Genomic DNA, 22,561 nt, shown 5'->3' on the forward strand with positions numbered 1-22,561 from the left:
TAAAATCCTGCACTTATCATGTAAGTGTAATCAAGAAAACACTTAGATTAATGTTTTTGTTTGTAAGAGAGAAAAATAGAATTGAAGGATAAGAGCCAAATCACAAGACAAATTCTATGATTGGGATTTAGGTTAGAGATAAGAACACATTCAATCTCCCATAAATTAACACTCAAAACAAACTCAAAGTATTAATAGAAATCTAGATTCTTTGGACAACCAAAAAGATGAACAAGCGAAATAAACACAATGCTTATAGTAAGCTTAAAAACATTCTTTAACTTTATTCATGCATAAACAATCATTTTTATTTGGCTAATATAAGATCCTAGAAGCCCTAGATACATCCCCCAACTTTTGTTAATATATTCATAAATGAACAAGGAGTTATGCACCAAAAAGTCATTAGAATAAATGTATTCATAAACATTTTTTTTGTTTGTAAGAAAGAAAAAGTCATGAAACTCAAAATAAGTGTTCTCCTAGACACAATTCTATTTATAGGGATCATACATGACTTTAAAAAGAAAATTCATTCCTTTTTTAAATACAATGTATTTGCTGATTTTTAGAAGTAAAATACATCTTTTTTGAGCTTTGATATTTTAGATGTTAAATAATAGATGTAGTCTTGATTTTCTTTGCTTTTTATTACATATACTTATTTAAAACATATAAATAATATAGCTAATATTTGGACTAACCATGTGCCACCTTTGATATTTTGTACCTTGATATTATTTGTGATCTCAAGTTAAGCATGTGATGATTTTGGATTAACTTTAAATCTTTTTAAGGCTACGAGATAATATTGTTCAAAATTATTCTTGAAACTTAAAATAAACCATATCTACATATTAAAAAGATTGGCATGTGATTTGATTTAATAAGAATATACATAATAAGCAAAAGTGATAAGTTGAAATAAATAACCTTTTAAGTTACAAGACTTTAGCGTATAACAATAATTTTTAAATATAATTTTTAAAAAAACAAAACTTTAAAAAGGCAAATGATAACAAACGTCCATTAGCATTTCGTTAACAACAATAATATGATAAATTCCAAATTTATGTTATATTAGTTAATATAATAATTATTTATATACTAAAAGTTTTAAAATATATTTTAATTTAGTTGTTGCAATATAAATTAAAATACTACTAAACTGTTGTTCCTTTTTTTCAAATTCCTCCTAAATCCTGCAAATCCAAAGCACTTTTATTTACACAAGTCTATAAACCCTAGTTATTCAAAAAAAAAGTCTATAAACCCTAAAATAAGAACTCCAACCAACCTCTATTTGATTTCGACTTTTAGCTCATCTTATTCATTGATTTAAATTCATTCATTCTCCCCCAATTTACTAGTTCAACTGAGAAATCAGCAAAAGTTTTAGCTTAAAATTCCCCCATTATGATATGCCATGACTATGGATTTCATTGAAATTCAAACCACAAATTATCAGCAATGTTATTTTATCTTCGCAATTTCTTTGGCGTTGTTGGTCGCAGATATTTTCTTTACAATCATATAGGTGCGTCGAGAGGAACCCTAAATAGTATGCCTTTTCAATGCAATTTGATAATCTGTGTCACGAGTTTTCTCTTTAACTTTAGATATCCATATAGCAGTGAAATGAATTCTGTTTGTTTAAATAACTTTTATGATCGAGATTCTATGAAAAGATTAGTTCTTGAAGAGAAATGGGATGATGATAGGATAAATAATTTGTTTGATTCTGTACTAGCTCCAATTTTTGTTTCTAGGGTTTTGATTGTATTGAAAGAGGACCCTAAAGTTATGGTTAAATTCTTTCGTTGGGCAAAAATGCGTATTGGATTTAAGCATTCTACTGAATCTTATTGCATTGTGATCCACATTGTATTCTTTAATAGAATGTATAATGATGCTCGTTTACTTTTTAAAGAGATGATTTTGTCGGCCTCCGGTTGGCCTGGTTTTGATTTGTTTGATGCATTGTGGTTGACGAGGAATGTTTGTGCTACTGGTTTTGGGGTGTTTGATGCGTTTTTTAGTGTGTTGATTGAACTAGGAATGATTGACGAGGCAACTCACTGTTTTAATAGAATGAAGAAACATAGGGTCCTTCCGAAGGTTCGTTCATGTAATAATCTTCTAAGAAGGCTTTGTGAGTCGGGAAGAGGTGAAATGTCGAGGAAAATTTTTAATGATATGATTGGGGTTGGGATGTCCCCGTCAGTGTTTACTTATAACATATTGATATATGATAGATGCAAAGAAAGAGATTTAGTAGGAGCGTTGGCATTGTTTCGTATGATGAAGAAGAGTGGCTTATTACCGGATATTGTTACTTACAATACCCTGATTGATGGGCTGGGAAAACTTGGATTGTTAGATGAAACAATAAATCTGTATTTAGAGATGAGGGAAGTAGGTTGTAGTCCTGATGTAATAACTTTTAATACATTGATTAATTGCTTTTGTAAATATGAAAAGTTGCCTCAAGCTTTTGAATTTTTTCATCAGATGAAAAGTGATGGTTTAAAGCCTACTGTTGTAACATATAGCACATTAATTGATTCCTTTTGTAAAGAAGGAATGGTGCGAGAAGCTATGAAGTTTTTTGTAGACATGAGACGTCTTGGGTTATCTCCAAACGAATATACTTATACATCTTTGGTTGACGCGTATTGTAAGAGTGGAAACCTTGGTGAATCTTTGAAAATGTTGAAGGAGATGTTAGAGGCAGGGCTTGACTTAAATGTTGTTATTTGTACAGCTCTGATGGATGGCCTTTGTGAGAGAGGGAGGATGGAAGAAGCTGAGGAGTTGTTTGATAATATGCAGAAAGCTGGTATAATACCAAACCAAAAAACCTACACCACGTTTATTCATGGCTGCATTAAAGCTGGTAAGATGGAAATAGCAAAAGAGACATTACAAGCAATGAAAAAGAAAGAGTTAAAGGCGGATGAGACCTTATATGGAACCCTTGTTTGGGGACTTTGCAATGAAGGAAAAGTTGAAGAAGCGAAAGGTTTAGTAATGGAGATGAGACAAATTGGTCTTCAGGTAAATGTTTTTTTCTTTACGACATTGATAAATGCTTATTTAAAAGCTGGGAATGCCATAGAAGCTCTTTCACTGTTTCAGAAAATGCTAGAGTTTAATATCCTTCCTACGCATGTAACATTTATAGTGTTAATTGATGGTCTCTGCAAATTGGGACTGATCAAGGATGCAGTTGACTATCTTCATAGAATGAAAGTTATGGGTTTACCTCTTCATATTTCTGTCTATACATCCCTAATTGAAGCTCATTGTAAAAATAATTGTATCGAAATGGCAAGAAAACTTTTTGATGAAATGCAAGGAGAGGGGATAATTCCAGATGGACCTGTTTTCACAGCTTTGATTGATGGAAACTTGAAGCATGGAAATGTTGAGGAAGTCTTTAACTTATACAGAAGAATGATCGGTTTTGGTTTGCAGCTGGATTTGTTTGCTTGTACGTCTTTAATGCAGGCTTATTTTAAAGCAGGGGACGTCAAGGGTGCCCTTAATCTTTTTCAGGAAATGCAGGACTTGGGTATTGGTCCCACACTTGTCACTTATACTGTGTTGATTGATGGTATGTGTAAATCAGGATTCGTCCAGGAAGCACTGGAGCATTTTCGTAGGATGGATGGAACGGGTTTGTCCCCGAATGTTATCATATATACAGCTTTAATAAATGGTTTTTGTAAAAGTGGCTGCCTGGAGATGGCCACTGAGCTTTTTAAGGAAATGCAAGCTAAGGGTTTGATTCCTGATGTGGCTGCTTTTACAGCTATAATCTCTGGCAATTTGAAGCTTGGTAGCATTGAAGAAGCATTTAAGTTAAAGAACAAGATGATTGATATGGGTTTGGAGCTTGATTTGTGGGCTTACACTTGTTTGATTCAGGTGCTTGCTGAATCTAATCAACTTGAAGAAGCAAGAATTTTATTTGATGAAATGGTCAGAAAGGGTATTCGTCCAGACAAAGTTATATATGGTGTGCTTGTAAAAAGATATTGCAACCAGGGAAAGGCTGATGAGGCTGTTAAATTGCAGAATGATTTGGTCACCACTGGATTATTGACTAGAGTTGATAATCTTGCTGCCCGTGGTGCAGACTAATAGTAAGGAATTTATTGCCATCCTTGCTTCAACTATTTTGTTCAAGAATTCACAGCCCTTGAATTGGAGTGATTCTAGTCAGCATGAGCAAATTTTTTGTTCTGCTTCGTCTGGATCCTGGAAGGACATTAGATTGGTCATTTTTCATCTTGGAGGTTAGTTCTATCATTACTTCAACACACTTCAAAAATAGTTCAAACCTTAAATGCTCTTCTGCACAAATTTGGACTCAAACAGAGGTTCAGATAACCGTATGATAATTAAAACAGAAAAAAATGGTGATATGAAGTTATTAGCACTGTAATTCTTAAACATAAATTCATGCATCCAATTTGCCTGTGTCCATGTATTAGACTTCGATTACCAACTTCTAGAAGTCTTAATGGCACATAACATAGATGCTGTTCCTGTTGCTTTATGTGATAGTCCCTACAGTACTTCTGTACACCCGTCCCTTTGTCTTCCTGTCCCCTCTTGGTCAGACACACTTAAATTGATAATCATGATTTTATTTTCATTTAGCGAGGTCAATATTGTATTGACGAATAATTATTTTGGTGATGTGGTTCTTGCCTGTAAATTGCATATGCTAATCATAGCCATTGTTTATGAAGGAGAGGAGGAGCTTCCTATTTCATTGAAGAATATTTAGTTTGATGATGTGGTTCTTACATGCAAATTGCAAAGTATAGCCACTGTTTATCAAGGATAGGAGGTTTCTTGTCTTTTCTTTGACTATTGTTTATGAATAGGATATGCTAACATTTTAATAGAAGTTGATAACAGTAGCTGTGTTGAGTTGTTGGTCCCCCTCCCCCCTCCCCCCTACATCCTACCCACAGTCTAACATTCGTCGTGTTTGTAGAACTGATAGCTTTTTTTAGTGAGAGGCTAAGAACAAGCTTGTTTTTTTAGAATGCCGCTGTGGAAGAAAGATATTAAGACATCACATAAGATACTGTATGAGATAATGATCTCTACTTCTTGATTCTGTCTTATGGAGTAGTTAGAAACTAAGTGTTAAGGCATATTAGATCAAACAGCGCACGAGCATTTGTGCATGAGATGTACGGTGGTTTTCCTTCCTTTTATTTTTTGGGGGAGGGGTTGTTCCTTCAATGTTTCCTGCTATTGTGCTTGTTGATGAAATGGACACTAATTAGCAAACTTGAGTAGTTTCACCCGCTATCTTCGATTATTGGGCCCTAGTGCACCCACTTAAGTGGGAGTCAATTGATGGCGTTGGAATAATGGAATGTTATATTGGATCCTAGTTATTGCTACCGCTTAAATGATATGGATTGGCGTGGTCCTTGGTGGGTCATTTATTAGAATACCAGAGTGTGCTTCTCTTTCATCCTCATTTTGCGTTCTTTATAATATTATATGGCCTAGCCTTGGAAGCAACCATTTCAAGGAATCAAACACTTGAGCAGGGAGGATGGAATAGACAGGGTGCTGGACTATTGCTAATCAAAGAAAATCAGCTCAGATAGCATTCTTTGTTATTTCTTGCATATTCCATAGATGCTTTAGATTAGGTGTATTGAGGTAGTAGGGAATATTGGGGTGTAAATTAGAGAAAAATCGAATCTTTTTTACCATCGTGACAAATGCTGAGCATAAGTTAGTTAGCTGCAGAATGGAATATTGTGTTCCAGAATAATATTCATCATGTTTACGAGAATATTCTGATTCTGCCAGGAAGTGGGGTACACGTGATATTGAATTGTAAGTTGCAGAATATAGGCTTAATTTTGGCATGCATTTGTATTTGCGGAACTTCTCGCTCAATTTGCTTCTACTTTGCATTGTTGATGCAAAACTAAGGCTAAATAGGGCCTTGGTTATGCAATGATTAATGTTGTGCGGATTATTTGACTTGCTATTCTTCTCAGAAACTACACATGTTAACAAAAGAACCCTCAATGATCACAAACAGAACCAAGTACTGACTTCTTGATTTTCTGATGATGATGATTGATCTGTAATCCTTCCCTATTACTCACGCTAGACTCACACGTTACAAAGTCTTCCAGACTTTGCTTCCAGGTTCTCTTAAAGAATCAAGGTTGCTCCACAACTCTTAATACTCCAAGGACAAAGGATGCTCTGCCTTTGGATGATGTTTGCAAACAAACTTCAGAGAAAACAGAAACAACTTTTCTGAATTACCTCTTGTATTACTAATGAATGATCAAAACTCAAAGTTGTTTTTACACCAATGAGACTCTCCTTATATAGAGATCTCAGCTAACATAACGGCTATAATGTCACACGCCTAATTAAAAAGCACGTGCTAATACATGGGCGCTTAAAACAGAATACAGAAAACAATAAACACACGGACAAATTCTGATTCTGGAAAACTGTCGACCAGCCCTCCTTCAGCACAGATTCTAGGATTCCACGTGGACTGTTAGCATGGTGCTAGGCCCTTGATGGCTTGGCCCGTGTGGGAAGATGACGTCCCAGGCTTTATCAGGGTCCAGATGATCCAGGTCTGAACTCAGGAGACTCGGCAAGGTCTGCTGGTTGCCAGACTGCTCTGTATCCTTGATGCTGCTGTCTGTTTGACTTCTCATGTCCATTCTGCTGTTCTTTGATGATTGCTTGGCTTCCTTGAATCCATTATGTGTTCTTGGGCCTAATCTCAACTCTTGGGAAGCATCAATGGTTGGCGTTTGTCCTTCATGAGCATTTGGCGTAGATGTGAAGTCAGAAGCACTGTTTTGTTCTTGCACACTGTCTGTATGGGCTTTATCACTTGAAACATTCGTTTCAACTCCTCCCTCTTGGGGAAGAATTGTCCTCAATTTCTGAACAGGTTCATACAAGGTGAGATCTCCTATATTGAAGGTGGAGGAGATGTTGTATTCTTCTGGTAGCTCAATCTTGAATGCATTAGGGCCATACTGTTGCAGAACTGTAAATGGACCTATGGCTCTTGACATGAGTTTGTTCTTTCGTAGATGAGGGAATCTTTCCTTTTTGATGTGAACCCAAACAAGATCACCTACTTTGATAGGCTGTTTTGCTCTGTGATGCTTGTCAGCTTGCAACTTGTACTTTCTGTTAGCCTCTGCAATGTTCTCATGGATCTGTTTGTGCAAAGCTTCCATTTTCTTGACTTGATCTACTGCATCTGTATTCATCACATTCAAACAAGGCAAATCAATCATGGATATAGGTAACAAAGGATTAGTACCATAAACACACTCAAAAGGTGAGTGTTTAGTGGCATGACTGGGACTGTTGTTGTATGCAAATTCAGCATGACAAAGCTTCGTGTCCCAATCCTTGAGATTCTTACTAACCAAGGTCCTATTAGTAACCTCAGTTTGCCCATCAGTTTGTGGGTGATAGGCAGTGCTAAACAACAGCTTTGTTCCTAATAACTTCCACAAAGTTTTCCAAAAGTGACTCAAAAACTTGCTATCTCTATCAGATACTATGGTCTTTGGTATGCCATGTAACCTAACAACCTCAGAAAAATACAACTTAGCTATATTTTGTACATCATCTACTTTGGTGCAAGTTATGAAGTGTGCCATCTTAGAGAATCTATCCACAACTACCATTATTGAGTCCTTGCCCCTCCTAGTCCTAGGTAGAGCCATCAAGAAGTCCATGCTTATGTGTTCCCAAGGTCTGTGAGCTACTGGTAGAGGTAGGTATTCCCCTTTATATAAGGTCACCTTGGCTTTAAGGCAAGTTTCACATCTCAGCACATGTTTGCCTATTGTTCCTAGCATCTTAGGCCAGTAGAAGTGTTTGGACAGCATATTAAGGGTCTTTTGTATCCCAAAATGCCCTCCCAAGCTTCCCTCATGGACTTCTTTTACCAACACAGTTCTCAAAGGTGATTGTGGTATGCACAGTTTGTTTCCTTTGAACAGATAGCCTTGCTGCATAGAGAATAATCTTTGAGGCTCACTCATGCTTTGTTATACCTGTGAAAAATCAGGACATTGTTCATATTGGTCCTTTATCATCTCAAATCCCAAAATCCTTGTGCCTAATATACTCAGCAGGTTGTATTTTCTACTTAATGCATCAGCTATCACATTAGCCTTCCCTGTTTTGTACCTTGCTGAAAAATCAAAAGTTTGCATAAATTCCACCCATCTGGCATGTCTCCCACTTAACTTGTGTTGGCTATTGATATGTTTTAAAGATTCATCGTCTGTATGCAACACAAAGGGCTGAATCCTCAAGTAGTGTGACCAGTGTTCAAGAGCTCTTATGATAGCATAGAACTCTTTGTCATATGTGGAGTAATTAAGCCTACTGTGGTTGAGTTTCTCACTGAAGAAAGCTACAGGTCTTCCCTCCTGCACCAGCACTAGCACTGCTCCAATCCCAACCCCACATGCATAACACTCTACTTCAAAAGGCTTAGTAAAATCAGGCAGCTTAAGTATAGGTGCTTTGCGCATCATGTCCTTGAGTGTTTCAAAGGCCTGTTTTGCAGCTGGCGTACACTCAAACTTCCCTTTCTTAGTACATTCTGTGACAGGTGCCATAATAGAACTAAAATTCTTAATAAACCTCCTGTAAAATGAAGCTAAGCCATGGAGTGACCTGATCTGTGTCAGTGTGGTTGGTACAGGCCAGTCCTGTGTGGCTTTCACTTTCTGTGGATCTACTTTCACCCCTGTTTTACTTATAATATACCCCAAAAAACTTACCTCAGGCAGAAGGAAGCTACACTTCTCCAATTTGCCATACAATCTCTGCTTTCTCAACGCATCAAACAATTGCTTAAGGTGATCTAAGTGTTCTGCTAGCTCCCTGCTGTATATAAGTATGTCATCAAGATAAACAACTATAAATTTACCTAAGAATGGTCTTAAGATTTCATTCATGAGTCTCATGAAGGTGCTAGGGGCTCCTGTTAAACCAAATGGCATCACAAGCCACTCATAAAGGCCATACTTAGTCTTAAAAGCTGTTTTCCATTCATCTCCCTCCTTCATTCTGATTTGATGGTATCCACTCCTTAAATCTACCTTGCTAAACCACTGTGAACCAGCCAACTCATCAAGTAAATCATCTATCCTAGGTATAGGAAACCTGTACTTAATGGTAATGTTGTTTACACTCCTGCTATCTATGCACATCCTCCATGTACCATCCTTCTTTGGCACAAGTAGAGTAGGCACAGCACAAGGACTTAGGCTCTCCCTCACATAACCCCTCTGCATAAGCTCTTCTACCTGCCTTTGTAGTTCCTTGGTTTCCATGGGGTTTGTTCTGTATGCAGGCTTGTTGGGCAGGCTAGCTTCTGGCACTAAGTTTATCTGGTGTTCAATCCCTCTCAAAGGTGGTAATCCAGGTGGTAAGTCTTCAGGGAAAATATCCCTATACTGCTCTATGAGGTCCCTCAGTTCAGGTGGTATAGGTGTAGGGCTACTGACCTCCTTAGTGAATAACAGATACGACTCTTCCTTCCCCTTAATCTCTCTGTCACACTCCCTCCTGTTGATCAAGTGTATGGGTGGTTTAGGTGCCTTAGTTGGGATGGCTTTGTGTGGGGTTAAGGGCACTACCTTCTTCTTCTTTCCATTGTGCCTGAGGGTGTAGGTGTTGGTGTAGCCATCATGTTTGGTCCTACTGTCATACTGCCAGGGCCCCCCTAACAACAGGTGACACGCATCCATCTCAAGCACATCACACAAAACATCATCACCATAGGTACCTAACTGTCTGTTAACAGATCCACTAGCCTTGTTGTCCAGCCACTTCATCTTATAAGGGTGAGGGTGAGGTCTGGTCTCCAAGTTCAGCTCACTCACTAACTGTTTGCTCACACATTTGGATTCACTCGCACCATCGATGATCAAATCACACCTTCCCCTGCACTTTGCACTTGGTCTAGAATATATTTTCCCTCTGGTCTGATTTCCTTGCCCTAGGTGTAGTGTGGAAGCTCCTCCTAATGATCAGGCTATACTGCTCCTCCTCAGTTAGTACCTGCTCCGATTCTTCCTCCTCTTCCTCACTTTCTCCCTCAAACCTCTGCCTTGTTCCATCCTCCCTCTATATGTAAGTGCCATCTTCATCACTAAAGCTAGGTGGGTAGATCTCTTCTTCCTGACCATTCCTTGAAACCAGGATCTTCTTAGGTCGAGTGTCCTGTCTAATCTCTTCCCATTCCCTCATGGTGAAAGCTCTAGCATTTGGGCAGTCCTTCTTATAGTGTCCCCTCCCATTGCATTTGAAACAAACTATATCTTTTGAAGGTGTCACTACTCTCACAGTGCTGGTCTTCTGATTACTAACCTGTGTATCCCTCTTAGGTGCAGCTGTGGTACTGGGATTCCTGGGGGTATAGGTCCTATTGGTCCTGCTATAGGAGGTAACTGCTCGACCAGCATATCTCTCAATCTCAATGGCTTAGTTACCTGCTATGTGAACTGTGAGATTGGGTGTATAAATCAGTTGCCCCCTAATATCCTCCCTCAGTCCTGCTATGAACTTACCCACTCTTAATTCCTCATCATCATTGACATCACACAACACAGTGAGCCTTTCCCACTCCTGAATATACTCTTTTACTAATTTGTTCCCATGTGTTAAGGTATTAAACTGAACATACAGTTGCTGTCTGTAGGATGGGGGTACATACTTCCTTCTCATGTATCTCTTAAGTTTTTCCCAAGTGTTAATCCTACCCCTTTCCTCCCTAAGCCTCTGTTTCTGCACTCCTTCTAACTAGGTAGAAGCAATCTTCGTCATTTTCACTTTGGCCAGTTTAAAGTGTTGGTTTGGTGGTTTTTCCTTGAATTCAAAGTATTGGTCCATCCTATTCTCCCAATCTAAATAATGTTCTGGGTCATGAGTATAACCATTAAAGTCAGGGATATCAATTTTCATTGTTCGATCTTCGTGGTTTCGCAAATTAGGGTTTTGCGGTCTATCAATCTGATTTTTTCTCCCTAGTTGATTTATCTCATGCATCAGTTTACGCATACCCTCTTCTATCATTGCAAACCTTTCCTCTGTGTCCATATTCAAGATTAAACAATACAAGAATTTATCAAAACAGAAATCACAAGAAGACGTTAAATTCACAAACACAGAAGTCACAAAATCGCAATGCCAGACAGAATTTAGTGCACTGGTGTGTGTTCTGTGACTGAAATGTGTGAAAATTCTTAAAATGAATGACAAAATGAAATCAAAATAGGAGGAATCACTCCCTGAATGTGGTAGAAACGATGTTGAATGATTCTGCACGCTTATCTCCTGTGATCGCCCTAGAATTTCCTTCTCTAAAATACTTAGAACAGAATGCAGCCGCTTCTTGATTTATCCTTTTCTGTGCGCACTTTGTCCCCTTCGTGAACCGCGCTCTGATACCAATTTGATGCAAAACTAAGGCTGAATAGGGCCTTGGTTATGCAATGATTAATGTTGTGCCGATTATTTGACTTGCTATTCTTCTCAGAAACTACAAATGTTAACAAAAGAACGATCACAAACAGAACTAAGAACTGACTTTTTGATTTTCTGATGATGATGATTGATCTGTAATCCTTCCCTATTACTCACGCTAAATTCACACGTTACAAAGTCTTCTAGACTTTGCTTGCAGGTTCCCTTAAAGAATCAAGGTTGCTCCACAACTCTTAATACTCCAAGGACAAAGGATGCTCCGCAGCCTTTGGATGAAGTTTGCAAACAAACTTCAGAGAAAACAGAAACAACTTTTCTGAATTACCTCTTGTATTACTAATGAATGATCAAAACTCAAAGTTGTTTTTACACCAATGAGACTCTCCTTATATAGAGATCTCAACTAACATAACGGCTATAATGTCACACGCCTAATTAAAAAGCACGTGCTAATACATGGACGCTTAAAACAGAATACAGAAAACAATAAACACACGGACAAATTCTGATTCTGGAAAACTGTCGACCAGCCCTCCTTCAGCACAGATTCTAGGATTCCACGTGGACTGTTAGCATGGTGCTAGGCCCTTGATGGCTTGGCCCGTGTGGGAAGATGACGTCCCAGGCTTTATCAGGGTCCAGATGATCCAGGTCTGAACTCAGGAGACTCAGCAAGGTCTGCTGGTTGCCAGACTGCTCTGTATCCTTGATGCTGCTGTCTGTTTGACTTTTCATGTCCATTCTGCTTTTCTTTGATGATTGCTTGGCTTCCTTGAATCCATTCTGTGTTCTTGGGCCTAATCTCAACTCTTGGGAAGCATCAAGGGTTGGCGTTTGTCCTTCATGAGCATTTGGCGTAGATGTAAAGTCAGAAGCACTGTTTTGTTCTTGCACACTGTCTGTATGGGCTCTATCACTTGAAACATTCGTTTCAATTGTTGACACCATTAGTCCATTACTTGAACTTGTATGCATTAACTTAGTGATTTTCACCTATAAAAAGAGCATGTTTCTTCATTTCATAACCTCTCTGATTTTCTTGAACGCTTTCTTGTGAAATCCATCCTCGCAGATTTTTAATATTTACTCATTTATCATCTTTTCCCGTCATGCTATTTTCTCTTATTGCAGAACATATACGCATTCAGCTTTTTCCTCTTTAAAGACAATGCCCAGAGGAAACTGCATACAGAAGATCTTCTACAAATACTTGGACAAGATGTTAAACACTAGGAAGCTCCTAGACATGACGATTTCTTGCATCAGAGACTTGTATCAACACTTCAAACTACCTATCTGGTAATAAAAAAATTTCTGTTTTGATATTTCAATTCTTTTGAATATTTAACATTATTGTTGATTCGTTAAACATTTAATTTTTTATTTCAGCTTCTAGTATTGTTTCAACTTTATGATCCTGTGAATATGTGACAGGATGAAACAAGTCAACTAGATAAGAATGAGATTTTTAGGTGATAGAGATGGGCAATGGCTACTTCCTATGCCAGTTGCCAGTGAAGCGAACACTCTGAGGTTGTGAATAAACATTTTCTTCATAGTTCCCTGAAATAGATAGAATTTACAAAACATATGAAGCTTAGCAAACTTATTGATGCTGATTTTACTTTTATGTATATTCACAGCTTATAAAGTCACCTATCAAAGGCTGTAAGATGAGTTAGATGGTTTACTTCCAGAAGACAGTATGTATTGCACATTTGTACATTGGATTTTGTTTAGAAGAAGATTCACAGATTAAATTGCTGTAGTATGTCCTTCAAGTTGCAGGCTCGCAGGTTCAGAGGACTCGACAGCTTTGTCATTTAAGCACAAAAGTTTCTTTAAGATTGTATTGATGGAATTGTGATGGAACATGTATCTGTGCTTATCTCAATAAACATTTATATGTGCAAGATCAATTAGCGTATGAATTTAGCGTTTTTGTTGATGTTCCCTTTCAAACATCTTGAATACCCATGGGCAAATGTGACTCAACTAACCTGGCTACAAAGCAAAAAAATTTACTGAACTTTAAACACCTGATCTAAGAGGCTAACCTGACCACATAAAATTTTATTGCACATGATGTGGATGGAAGTTGTATGATTGGAAGATTGGCTGTACTATGCTTACTTTGGTGTATCATCATCATCATCATTGGGTGTATGAAAACAATGATGTATAATTGAGGATCAAGAGTCATGCATGAAGCCGCACCATTTTCATCATCGCCACACTTATGATGATTAAGATGAATTTGATTATGATGGAAATGACACTGAGCACTTTATCATATTCATCTATTTTATGATGAAAATGGTTTGGAGATGATGGTGATGATGAACGATGATGATCAAGAATGAATATAATCAGTAGGGGCATATCCAAGAGTTAAGGAGGAGAAAACAATCAGATGTGCGAAGGTTCACACAAAGATTTAGGTGCTGGGATTATGTCAACTTCGTTCCATTGTTTCACGAAAGGAAAAAAATGGAAGGGACTAGTTAGCTTTTTATTAACTAATAGAAAACTAGTCTTTGTAATTATTTTAAAATACAACTAATCCAAATAGGTTTTTTCTTGATTAAGCTACTCTTTTATTCGTTACTACTAACCATGAACAAGTACTTAAGTTGATTATTTTTGACCAACTTTTGTTGTGTTTGCTTTTTTTAACATCAAACAAGCCTTGATAATAGGCTCAGACAAAGAAACAGTTATTTTGAGAATTTTTTAAAGAAAAAACCTTATTTTATTCAAAAATTTATTCAATGACCTAAAAAGCCCACCTTGATCTTAAGGATATTCCAATCAGTCATTATTTCGATGTGGTCAAAGATTTATGGTTCTTTAGTTTCGAATTATAAAGGACAAAAGTAAAATGACTCATTATATCATAAATACTTTTTATTTATGTGAAGTTGTACATAATTCTTGTTACTAAGGGCAATCGCAAACAAATTCTTGGTTAGTTTTAACATTAATAAGAGAAAGGTTGCATACTTCTCCCGGGCTTCACCCTAGATGGGAGCAACTTAATGGCGTGGCGTTGAGGTAATAGAGTATGGAATTACCTGGAGGTGTTCATTCGGGTCATCGGGTTGGTTTCGGCCGGTGTAATTCAGCTCGGTCAGATTTCGAATCAGTAAATTTTCGGTTGTATGCAACAACGTGTCATACTCGGGTCAGATCGGTTAGTTACGGGTCCGTTTAACAACGGTTGTTCGCATTATCGGGTACAAAATGGTTTGTTATCGGTTGAAATTCGAGTCGCATGTCAATCGAGCTCGGGTTGTCATCGGTCTAAGATTAGTTCGGTTTTTTTGGGCACAAATCGGGTTCGAGCTTTATTTTTCGAATAGTTATCGGTTACGGACAACTATTGATCGGGTCAATATCGAAATAAGTTAATAGTTTAATTGATGTATGCTCATTTACTTACAAAAAAAATTACCGATTGTTTTATCAGATATGGCAGATCAGTTTATTTCAATTAGTTTATATATATATATATATATATATATATATATATATATATATATATATATATATATATATATATATATATATGTATATATATATATATATATATGTATATATATATATATATATATATATATATATATATATGTATATATATATATATATATATATATATATATATATATATATATATATATATATATATATATATATATATATATATATATATATATATGTATATATATGTATATATATATATATATATGTATATACATATATGTATATATATATATATATATATATATATATATATATATATATATATATATATATATATATATATATATGTATATATATGTATATATATATGTATATATATGTATATATATGTATATATATGTATATATATATATATATATATATATATATATATATATATATATATATATATATATATATATATATATATATATATATATATATATATATATATATATATATATATATATATATATATATATATATATATATATATATATATATATATGAGACTATTATTTAACAGTGCATCATGTTGCTACTTTTGATAATTGATTGAATATTAAAACTCGATTTGTTTGAATGAATCACAATAATCTAAACTATCTTATAGGCTATTACATACTTAGACTTATTAGTGTTATTGAGTACTCTAAACTAATAGTCCCTCTAATTCAAAGTAATTCTCTCGATTTCTTTTTAGGCTTGTTACTAACTTATTAGAAATTTAGAATATATTACTAGAGGGAGAATTTATGCAAATTTCAAATGAGACATTTGTTTTTAATTAGAGGGAGTATAAGCTATTAGAATATACATTACTCTATTACACTAATAATCGATCGTATTTCTAAGTTTGATAATTCAAACTTATTATAATAAAGTGAATTAGATTAATCAAGTAATCATAACCATTTTATATGATATTATGTATTTATACTTATTAGTGACCTTGAATACTTTAAACTAATAAATCTATTACACTAATAATTGATCGTATTTAATTTATAGTTTAATAATGTTCGGAACTAGACCTATTGGAGTGAATGAAGCTAATACAAACTATCTTATAGTTATAGGCTATCATTGACAGTTAACTCAACGTTATTACTTATTACTGATCTTGAATACTCTAAACTAAAGTGTTTCATAGGCTATTGATAATCGATCATAATTCAAAGTTCACTTATCGTAATTCGATCTATTATAGTAAATGAAACTAATACTCCACCTTTTTTGTTACTTTGAATTAAATAGCCTAAATTATGTAATTTGACCAAATTCAATAATAAAAATATTTAATATTTGATATAGAATATTTATATTACTCAAATAAATTATTTTAGATAACTAATTGTCCAATTTGATGAATATATTACTCAATTGATACATCACTTATTCTACGTCGTTGATCTTTGTATATAGAGGTGTGAGATGGGGATGTCAATTCAGTTTGAATCCGCCCCTGATTCGACTCGATCCGAGGATTTTAATCCGATTCGACGTGTTTACATATAAGTTATTTAATAACCTCATTATTCTAAATAATTCTTATTCAATTTTATTGCTAATCAGATTTTTTAAGAAAATATTCATTAAAATGGTATTTACCATTAATAAAATTTAAGCCACTGATGATGTGTAATGTGGATGAATGAATGGTTTAGATAATGTCCACCTCATCAATCCTTAAAAACTTTCAATAACCAATTACATACAACTATTTATGCCACATGAATTTTGGATTTTAACCATTGATTTCAAAATGGTTTCAATCTTAGCCCTTCGTTAATTTTCTCATAAGAGTAAATAGAAAGCAATAGAAAGTAAGATAAGTCTAGATTGACGTGTTGGAAAAACATCTAAGTGTTTGTATTGTTCCACTTCAGTATGTTTCTAAGGTTTTTATAATGTGCTTATTGGTTTATAATTGATATCAATATCATGGGGAATCTCATTTATTTATAGATAATCTTGTTTACAATGTTTCAATATTAGAAATTAGTTTTCCAAATGAAGTGTCCAATATTTTAATATTTTTCCGGACACGTGGACACGGCAAGGACACGGAAGGGACACGGTAAGGACATGTGTTTTCTTTTTTCTAAAAAAATAAGTTTGAAAACAGATGAACAGTACACTACTACAGTAATACAACTCTTCCTCCACGGCTCCACCTCCACTGTCGCTGCCGCACTCTTGCACCATGCCACCGCCGGCTGCTCCTCCATCACAGATGAACACTCGAACTCGGTGCTGCACTGTTGCTGCCCTGTGGGTACTTCGAATCGAACACTCGAACTCGAAGAATCCCTAAAAATCGAAATTTTTGATTTTGTTTAAGGTATTTTCATTCTTTATCCTAAATCCTAATATTAATCTGGGCCGAGAATCGCTGCCATTTGAGCTTGCTGAATCTGAGTCAACTCGGACGCCATTGGAGGAGGTTCGTGTTTTTGCGCCTCACAAAGAATTAGGGTTTTTTAGGATAATTAAGAGGGAGAGAGAGGGAGGGAGAGAAGATTAGAAGTGGAGGCGCTAAATGGAAAATGATGATGATGGATGATGAAGATTAGAGAGAGAGAGAGGGAGGGATGATGATGGATGTCATAAGGATGATGTGTGATGATCAAACTTAAATTAACCTATTTATTTGATTTTCTTTGATTTGGTTTGTATGACTATTTTTAAATACTGATATTGTTTATTTGGTACTTATTTGCATTTCATGTGAGTTTTATGTTTTTAAAGTGTTTATTTACATATATCAAATGAAAGATTGTAAAATTATCTTTAATTTGATATATTTGTTATATTACCATTTTCGTGTCCCCGTATCCGCCATTTTTAAGTTGGCGTTTTTCCGTACCCGTGTCGTGTCCGTTTTAGTGCAACTTAGAATACAACTACAATGTCTTATACTAGTTTGGAAGGTGTATAAGCAAATTATATTAGATTAGGATACATTCTACATATATGCTAAGTACTCCGATGACATTCATTGCGCAGAAAGTAGCAGAAAACCGTTACATTGGAAGATTTTTCAAGCCTACAGTTCATTTATCCGATCCTCCAAATCAAGCAAATGATTAATCCCTAGTTTTGTTCAACTTATTCTGGCCGAACTGAACTAATTTTTACCAAACAACCTTTTTTTTGTACTCCGATTGAAATGATTAATTATCCAAACCGTTACATATATGCTAAGTACTCCAACTGAAATGAACTTAATTTAGCTGAATACAAGTTATTTGAATACTTTGTTATACACTACTTCAACATACTAAAAGTAGGTTTTGCTAGACTAGAAGTATCAACTCAACATAAAAGACTTTTACTTGCTACTTCAACAAAAAAAAAAGGCTCAAATTAACTTAAATCACTAACTGAACACAAATCATATTGTGAAAATGGAATGAAGCTACTTTTATAAAATAGAATCAAGCTATTAAATTTTCCTTCATAACTCTAATGTTACAATATTGTGGTCTACAGAAAAAAGAGGAGGATTAGGAACTATTGCAAGGTTTCAATACAACAAAATACAGTTTCCATTTTTGGACTTGTATGATACAGTTAGAAGAAAATACAAGACGAAAAAGGGAAAAGATGAGGCCTGAATTAACCTTTTAACTAAAATCGGTGTTGATGATGAAAGCAGAATTGCTCAGGAATGATTCAGAAAGAAACACCTAGTTGCTTCGCAAAATCATCTCCATCATCCTCGTCCATGGAGTCTGCCTCGTGATCACCAGTTCCACCTTCCCCATCATATTGTTCATAATCAAATGCTCCATCCTCTGCTTCATACTCCTCATTATATTCTTGATTTTCATTATCGGCAACAATCAAATCCTCCTTGGTTTCAGAGTGCTTATTTTCAGATTCATGTAAGGACAATTCAGCATGACGGTCACCATTCAATTTTATTTTCTTATTTGAGATTTCACCCTCTTCTTCAGCTGCCTTGACAACTAGAGGCTTATTGTCGATTTCACCAGCCTTATCTTTCTCAGATGCAGAAGAAAGTGTCACATGTTTTCCTGTCTTTGTATCAGAGTTCAAGGCATAGTCTGTAATGTTTACATCATTATCACTATGCTTGATCTCTTCTTTATTATTGTCAGAAGTCGTTCCAGTGGTGGCTGTTCTTTTTCGTTTTAAAATCTCGCTAAGTGGCTTGGGACCTTCAAATGAAGTATGATCCTCAATTCCAACAGAACTAGCTAAGACTCTGTCTCTCAGCTTCCCCCCTGAACCTGATTGATGACTCTTTATAAGCTGCTGATCACTATCAGATTGTCTGGAGCCTTTTAGCTCTGACAAACGTTTTGGACCGGCAAAGTCAGCTCCAGAAGTATCCTTTATCACCATTGGACCATTTATTCTTCTGCCCTCACGGCTTTCATCTTGGATTCGTCCTCTCAATCTATCTCTAAGACGACCTTGTTGACTAGAGGCTTGCTGCCTACTTGGAGACAATCTTCCCCTCTCTGAATATACATCATTACCGCTCATTGGAGAACATCTTCTTGGAAGCTTTATTCTGCCCTGAAGGCGGCGGCCACGAGAAATCTCATGTCCCACTGACTGATGTGAATCCTTCTGAATACTCCTGTGGCCTCGGTCCTCAACATGATCATCAAGGCTATAATCAGAATTAACAACTGATTTCAACCCATTTACCCTCCGTTGCTTAGATAATCGATTCCGCAAATCAGACTTTTGATTGAAATCAGGACTCTGTGACTTGTATGAACCTCTCCTGTCATAGTGAGGTGGCTCACCAAGTGCTCTTTCTGATGATGCTCTTCGATGCTCTTGTGCGTACTTCTCTGGAAAACGATCAAATGAATCATAGCCACGTCGACTGTGATAAATTTCAGGGTCCATGTCAGCAACTGAATTATAATCATCTTTAAAACCCATATCAAACTCTTTCAGATTTCTTCCATCATTTCCTCTCATCCTAACATACTGATCTTCATGATAATATTCATCTTCGTTGAGTTTGTCATCCACAAGTACATCAAATCCAGGAGACGATTCTCTCAACGAATCATCTGCCTCTCTACCATTTTGAATATTCTGGTCATCGTAAGAGCTACTATGATGCGCAGGCCCCGTCCTGGTTCTCAAATTACCGTTGCCAACTGAAGGTGGTTTTGTTTCGCCATATTTACGAACCTCTTGAATCATACCACTGGGAGGCTGATAACCTCTTCCAGCAGATGCTCCATTAAGCGACCGAGTAGGCTGAACTTTCGGAATTGCCCTCTCCTGCAGTGGGGCTTCCTTGACCTTAGACAAATTTACTTGGAGATTTGTTTTCGGTTGTGTACACTTCTCAAGTGTACTAAAAGCTTTGTTGAAAACCGAGGCTTCAGGAACAGTGACACTAGCTGAAGCCTGTTGAATCTTCATAGTAGGAGGATTTGGACCATGCATAAAAGGGCATCTATCTCCTTTTAAGCAGTATCCCTTCTGGAAGAAAATGCACAGTACTCCTTGCTTAGTAGGATTCTGAGGAACCGTGGGCACAGATGGACCAGGCTGTACAAGAACAGATGGCCCAGCAAAGTTACCAGCTTGAGGAGTAATCAAACCATCCAAAGGCTGAATATACCAGAAAAGTTGATTAGTATCGTATGTTGCAATAAAAAGAAAATATCCTAGTCACAACATTAAAACACCTTTGACACGAAAAAAAATAACTTACAGGATGCCTAAATGAGCATTTAGGATTCAAGCAATTGCTATTCAACCAATAATAACAATCTCTCGGATTAACCCGAGCATATTCACTATGCCGATACTCACATTCACTTCCCTGCAAACACAGAACACAAGCATGTCAGCATTAAAGACGAAAAATACACAGAACAAACAATTTGCCAGTCAAACAAGGACAATAATATCAAACTATCTACATTAATAAACACATCCACCGAGCACATCATTAAAAGCTACTGATTTACAATTTTCATATTACCAGTGTTTCCTAAATTATAGGAGAACAATCTAACCATAGCTTAAAGATCAAAATTAATCACATAGCATTCATATACAAAAAACTAACCAATGCTTAAAAGGGGAAATTGTCAAAAATAAGTCAACCTTGACTCAATACGCTGAAAATCAACCCAACTACTGGCTTTGAAGATGGTTATAAACAATAGGTGGATTTACTTTATGAGTTTACATAAAAATAAACAATAGATGGTTTATATTCAGCTATCAAGCAAAGTTTGGTTTGTTATTGATAATTTCCCCAAAGTTAAAGATCATTATCAATCACATAGCACATAACATAATAACCCTATCATATATCATGAATGGAATCTCTTGCAGATAAATAAATAGGGAAAACAATCCGTATTCCCAAATATACGATCTAAAAGAGCATCAACTACACGGAGAGAAGTAATACCGTACCACATATTACCCTATCATATTTCAAAACTGAAGATCATTCCGTGGATAGTAGAATATGAAAATCAAATTCTAATTGCAATCACATACTTCCGAAAATTGAAACTTAACACCAAACAAATTCTTAATAAAATAATCAATTCTAACTACAAAATATAAACGTATCCCCATCATATACTTAATTTACAAAATCAATAAAACACAAACTCGAAGTTTTACTCCAATCTTCAAGATTTGCACCGAAAAAGCTAAATTCCAACTCAAAGAATAAAAGAATTGAACTTGAACGGAAATCAGACAAAACCGTTATAAATTATATCTCGTAAAATAAGAATCTATACCTACGAAAACAAATCAACAATTTTACAGCCATAAACACAGTATCACTCAAATCCTCAAGATTTAGGTTGTGAAAACATAATTAAAACTGTAAACAATCTAAAGACGACCAAAGTTAACAGAAATCAAACAGAAAAGTTCCCCAAATCAAACCTTTTTGCATGTCAAGGGAGAAGCAAGAAAATAGACACAATCAGTATTCCGCTTCAAAGATTCATCTTCAGCCATAGTAGAAGACGAAGAAGAGGGACCACCTCCTCCATGTTGAGGTTGCAATAACTCTTTAGTTACAGTAGTAGTAGAACCCATGGATTTTGTACTTGAAACCACAACTTCAATGGCGGCGAAATAAGGTTATTTTCTACAGATCGAGAAATGTGAAAGTAAAACAGGAAACCCTAACAATACATTAATTAGAGTTTGATTTTCGTTTAATACAAAAAATTGATTTGGTATTCAGATTAAGAGAGAGAGAGAGCGAGAGAGAGAGAAAGGGGAGGATTATAGAGGGAAAGACAGAGAAAAAGTGAGTTTAGTTTGAGATGAAAGAGATATGAGCTGAAACGGATTTTCTAACTTTCTGGTTCTTTCTCTCTCTAAAAAGGGTAATCAATCAATAAAGCACTGGGGTTTATGTGTTCGTTTTTTCGGATACTTTTTTGGTACCGTTTATAATTGATTTCGGTAAAAATACTTTTTTTTTTTAATTTTTTATAAACCT

The 22,561-nt window shown here is 35.7% G+C and overlaps 2 protein-coding genes across 5 annotated transcripts; one reads left to right on the plus strand and one right to left on the minus strand.

The window, feature by feature from the left end:
• Positions 1 to 1,151: 1,151 nt before the first annotated feature.
• LOC130820562 (putative pentatricopeptide repeat-containing protein At2g02150) lies at positions 1,152 to 13,460 on the plus strand. Of its 4 annotated transcripts, none has more exons than XM_057685979.1 (5): positions 1,201 to 4,301; positions 11,726 to 12,448; positions 12,679 to 12,846; positions 12,982 to 13,080; positions 13,191 to 13,460. In XM_057685979.1, the coding sequence occupies exon 1, from the start codon at positions 1,471 to 1,473 to the stop codon at positions 4,144 to 4,146; it is 2,676 nt and encodes an 891-aa protein (XP_057541962.1). In that variant the 5' UTR covers positions 1,201 to 1,470; the 3' UTR covers positions 4,147 to 4,301; positions 11,726 to 12,448; positions 12,679 to 12,846; positions 12,982 to 13,080; positions 13,191 to 13,460. The 4 variants fall into 4 exon arrangements, with proteins under 4 accessions (XP_057541960.1, XP_057541962.1, XP_057541964.1 ...); XM_057685981.1 differs by lacking the exon at positions 11,726 to 12,448 and having other exon boundaries at positions 13,191 to 13,250; positions 13,330 to 13,460; XM_057685977.1 differs by lacking the exon at positions 11,726 to 12,448 and having other exon boundaries at positions 1,152 to 4,301.
• Positions 13,461 to 18,452: 4,992 nt separating this feature from the next.
• Positions 18,453 to 22,488, minus strand: LOC130820563 (zinc finger CCCH domain-containing protein 17-like). The gene is made up of 3 exons (XM_057685982.1): positions 21,994 to 22,488; positions 20,789 to 20,899; positions 18,453 to 20,685 (listed from the first exon to the last, which is right to left on the minus strand). Exons 1-3 carry the CDS (start codon positions 22,147 to 22,149, stop codon positions 18,748 to 18,750), a joined length of 2,205 nt encoding a protein of 734 aa, XP_057541965.1. The 5' UTR covers positions 22,150 to 22,488; the 3' UTR covers positions 18,453 to 18,747.
• Between the last annotated feature and the right edge of the window lie 73 nt (positions 22,489 to 22,561).

Source organism: Amaranthus tricolor, chromosome 8, assembly GCF_026212465.1.
Source record: "Amaranthus tricolor cultivar Red isolate AtriRed21 chromosome 8, ASM2621246v1, whole genome shotgun sequence".
Taxonomy (NCBI): Eukaryota; Viridiplantae; Streptophyta; class Magnoliopsida; order Caryophyllales; family Amaranthaceae; genus Amaranthus; species Amaranthus tricolor.